Genomic DNA, 4,960 nt, shown 5'->3' with positions numbered 1-4,960 from the left:
AATGAATGAATCAAATGATTAATTAATTAATTAAAGAATTAATTAACAAATGAATGAATAAATGAATGAATGAGTGTTAATAAATGAAGATTGCGTGCGTGTACAATTTGATAGATTTTGAACCGCTCCTAAAATCTTACGAAGTCACCAGGACAGAGGCGCGTTTAACTTCTATTGGTGATTTGTGGCAATCGTCAAATTTTAAAATATGCTTATTAATTAGTTAATTAATTAATTAACATCGTCGTCTATCATCACAAGCGATTCTGTGCATATGCATTGTTAAGGCTGTAGTAACCAACTTGATCATTCATCGTCGTTGTCATCGTCAGCAATGAAATAAATGCAGTAGTGACTTTATCAAGATTAAATGAAGCTAGAAGGATTTGAAGTGACGTAGTATTTGAAGGTCACACAAAAGGTCAAGTTCATGGTCGTTCGCGTGATTCATGTTGTTCAAGTTGCTCAGGTTGTTTGTGCTGTTCGTGTTGGTGTTGTTCACGTTCCTGTTGTTCACGTTCTTGTTGTTCATGTTTTTTACGTTGTTCATTTATGTTGCTGTCACATTGTTTGTGTGGTTGATGCTGCTATATTCTTTATGTTCTTTATGTTGTTCCTGTTGATCGTATCACGCCAGTTTATGCAGAGCACATGTACACAAAACACGATTTGATCGCTGCGGTAATGATTTGTTGGCTGCTGCTGCGCGTCTCACTTCTTCATTAATTTATATATTACTATAAAACATTGGAATAGATCCCCGTGTAAAAACTTTCATTGCTTTTGAACGCATTTAAAAAATTTTCTGCTTCTCAATTACATCGCGAGGAGAGGGAATATTTGTGCTTTCTAACTATTCATTTTCAAACACTTTGTTAACTATCTATATTTTCAATCATTCATGTGCAAAATTTTAAAGTTCCAAGTGGAATTGAATCGTATGGAAAAAAACTTCTATTAATATAATAATCCAATAATAAACACTAACCAAATCTGATAAAATATTTTTTAACTTTTCAACGACTTTCCGATCATCTTGTATGTCTTGCTGCATTAATTCATTCAAACAAGCGAATCTCTTCCCTATTTCGTCAGCCATCTTTAAATTCATCTTATCAAAATAATTCATCCCCCACTGTTTTGTGTCAGGAGGTAAAAATGAAGATGTTGTGTTGGTTGTTGTGTTGGTTGCTGTGCTGTAAATAACAGAAATGTTGTTGATAGTGGCGACCAAAGAAGAAGCGTCAATTGTGTTGTTGTTGTTGAAGTCTGCTGTGGTTGGTGGGTGACTGGTGCTGATCATTTGGCTGCTGATTCTGTTCATAAACTTCTTTGATTGCTTTTGTTGTACCTGTTTGAATTAAAAATAGAAATTAGTTTTTTATTATTTAAACGAAATTTTAGAAACAATTTTAAGAAACTGTTCAAGGGACGTATTTGGATATTTTGGAGTTCATATTTTTTGTATCAGCATCAAATTCAAATGGAAAGCAAAGGTTTTTATTTAAGGTAGATTTGCTACCATTATTATTTTAAAAAAATAAATTTTGTTTGTAATTCTTAAAAACAGAATCAATATGGACGTTAAAAAGATAAAAAGAAGAGATGTAATCAATGACTAATTATTATTAATATTGAACGTATATGAATAGCGAAGATGTCATTTAGTTGTTGTTACGAAGTGGTGTTTGCTGTAAGGGGAGGCTCTTTGTTGGCAGGGATGGCAGCAGCGTTGAAATGATGCTGATTGCATTACAGTTTCCGAAGTTATCCCGGCATAACCACGTTGTTGCTTCTTGCTTTTTCTGCAGGCTCTCGTAACAAGAAACTAACGAACAAACCGATGGTCCTTGAATTCAATGCAGAATTAAAATTCTTCGTTTAAGAAAGTAAAAAATGCTGTCAAATTAAGTCAAAAATTCATGGAACTAAAATTTTTATTTTTCAAGTTGAAATATTGAATGGTTTCAATAAATTAAAAGTACAAAATAACTTAAACCCGCGTTGATGATGATGATGATGATGATAATAATAGGCTGCATTATAATAACATTCGTGTCATATGGAGTATTATTACAATCTGCAATTTTGACTAGCGGTTGAATTATTTGTGAGAGTTAAATTTCGTAACATAAAAATCTAATGTAAATTATTAAATTTTCTTTTATTCAGTCCTATTGCGATTAAGATGAACGCAGTAGATTATAAATCAACATTTTAACGTGTTTATTCACAAAGTTTGATTCAAAAGACTTTCTCCTTCTTTACGCGACAGATTAATTTATTCATTCTCTCTATCATTCAATGCAAATTTGTTTTTGTAATTTCTGTACTCGACCTTGACCTTGCGACTTCTCCATTCATGCACTCCCACTCTCCCAACCTAACATCCATCCATTTTCCTCCTCCTCCTTCAATTATTCCATCCATCTTGCAGTGCAAGAGAGCGATAGGATTAGGAGAAAATTATTTTGCGTCTCAAAGAAAAATTAAAAAGTCATTCAGAGATCTGGCAAATGATTGACCGACTGCCTCGCGTACCATCTCATTTTATTGAAAAATCTACCTTCATCTTATTTTCTTTTTTTTATAATATTTTGATGGTTCCTGTTTAAAAAAATTTTTACGGTTGAAGTGGAACAAGTCACGTTATTTTTAGTTAGTGGATAGTTAGTGGATGCACAAGTATTAGAAATGGAAGAAATATTATGGGACGTATGAGATGGGCGAGATAGCCATCTGAGCAGTAGAACAGAATTTTTTTATCAAGCATTTATTTCTATAACCAAATTCAAACAGTGCTATGTTAGTTATAACAAAAATATTCAAAAATATGCTGCATTCCATATTTTATGGTACACGTATTTGTACGTACACACACGCAGGCACGCACTCCATATTACACACACACACACACACACACACACACACACACACACACACACACACACACACACACACACACACACACACAAACACACAAACAAAGACACACGCACACCACAAACACATGTATAAATCTAATTTATTTATGTCTATAATAATAAGATAATAAGATTATTTGTACACACATACAAATATATATATATATATATATGTATATATATATATATATATATATATATATGCACGTATATATAAATGTATATATGCATATGTAAATATAAATTTATATAACTTCATGCTTAAGTACCTTATTAATTGAGGTACTGAAATGAGATTTATTACATGCATGACGTTTAATGCATACATGTACAATAAAAATAATATTAATAATAATTAAGAATAATAGTAATAATTTTTATTGTCGGGAGTAATCAAAATCTAAATAATCCTCATTAATGTCGTCCTTTTATTGCTGTCGTCGTGACTGGTACTTCAGTTTTTAATGCAATCATTCAAACGTTCGCCGTTGCCCCTCTACTTCGTAACGAAGTTCCAAGAAAATGGAAGAAATATTTGAAAAAGTAAGTAAATAAATAAATAAATAAATAAATAAATAAATATATATATATATATATATATATCTCTATGTGTGTGTTTTTGTATGTTTTATGTGTGCGTGTGCGTGCGTGAGGTAAGCTAATATCCATGAAAGAAAAAAGAAAAGAACTAATGAAACACTTCTAGATGTTCGTGACAACATTTGTTATTACTGCAAATTAGAAAAACTTTTAAAAACACATGCAAGCCAGAGATGGACATCAAATTGCATCCACTGGCAGGAAATATCAACAGATCAGCAAACCTAACAACATGAAAACATCAAAAAAAAACATTTTGTTACTACATATGACGACTACAAAAGAAATGGACAAGCACAGCCCAACGCCATCAGCATAAAACAACGCTGTACAAAGCAGACAGAAACTTGTGGCACGAGAAACAGTAAAAGCAGCAGCAAATAAGAAAAACGTGGAAAATGTAAATAAGTTATCTGGAATCACGCCATCTCGTTTTCAACAGTGAATATTTTTTCATTCACGCACAAACAATCAAAACAGAAAGTTTTACATACAGCATACATGATTATACGCATAAAAACGTGCCTAATAAGAACTGAGACCATTTGTACACGGACTGCAAGCACGTACGTTGCCGTCATACGAATCTGAGCGCTTCTACTCAGCCCTCAATATAAAGAAATATATAAAAAACATTGCCAAACATTACTTAGATACTTAAATTAATAAAGTTTTTAATTGCTATAGAGAATGAATTAAAAAAACCGTAAAATAAATAAATGGTTAAGCAAATAAACTTTCAAAACAAAAAAATATCGTTATGCACGAAACAAAAAAATGGCGAAAATAAGAGCTTTAATTATGGACTCATAATTCTACTTACATCCATATTTATACACACACGTGTTAGGTCTATATTACATGGCCGGTTATGTACGAGGATTTATGTTCGTATATCAAAATAATTGTTACATACATAGACGTAAGGATGCAATATAATTATGGAAAGCCCGTAACAATGATATAATTATGCACGGATGCTAAGCACACAGCAGAAGTACAAACATGAGGAGCTTATTATGTTGAGGTCTTCCTACAAATAACCATTCCAACATATGTACGTACAGTTTAAGAGCATATATTATTTAACAAATTGTAATGCGTTTCGTACGGCTTGCTTTTTTTCAATTCAGTTTCAATATAATTTTTATATAGGTTCATTTCTCTCCCTCTTTTATTCTCTTCCTCTTTTTTCATGCTTTCTCACTAACTAAGCTGAAGACTGGCACGAGTGGCCGGGTCGGTGTTTATAGAATTTTAAAATATTGCTTCATTAAAAATATTACAAAAAATATTGGTTGGAAATGCAATTGAGAATTTATTAATGCCAAGAGTTATTCCGCGGAGCTCACAGTTGCACATTGCAATTTGAACCAAGCAATCAAGCAGCATGGTCTGAGCTTCCTCTTTCTTAAATTTTAGTGGCAATCATAAAA

At 32.1% G+C, this 4,960-nt stretch overlaps 1 protein-coding gene across 1 annotated transcript; it reads right to left on the bottom strand.

The window, feature by feature from the left end:
• Positions 1–376: 376 nt before the first annotated feature.
• On the bottom strand, positions 377–2,430 carry HELRODRAFT_165094 (hypothetical protein; the record flags this gene model as incomplete). Its single annotated transcript, XM_009030982.1, has 3 exons — positions 377–520; positions 989–1,351; positions 2,389–2,430. The coding sequence occupies 3 exons, from the start codon at positions 2,428–2,430 to the stop codon at positions 377–379; spliced, it is 549 nt and encodes a 182-aa protein (XP_009029230.1).
• Between the last annotated feature and the right edge of the window lie 2,530 nt (positions 2,431–4,960).

This window comes from Helobdella robusta, assembly GCF_000326865.2.
Source record: "Helobdella robusta unplaced genomic scaffold HELROscaffold_7, whole genome shotgun sequence".
Taxonomy (NCBI): domain Eukaryota; kingdom Metazoa; phylum Annelida; class Clitellata; order Rhynchobdellida; family Glossiphoniidae; genus Helobdella; species Helobdella robusta.
The sequence above is the reverse complement of the archived record's forward strand: the minus strand, read 5'-3'. Positions and strand labels throughout refer to the sequence as shown.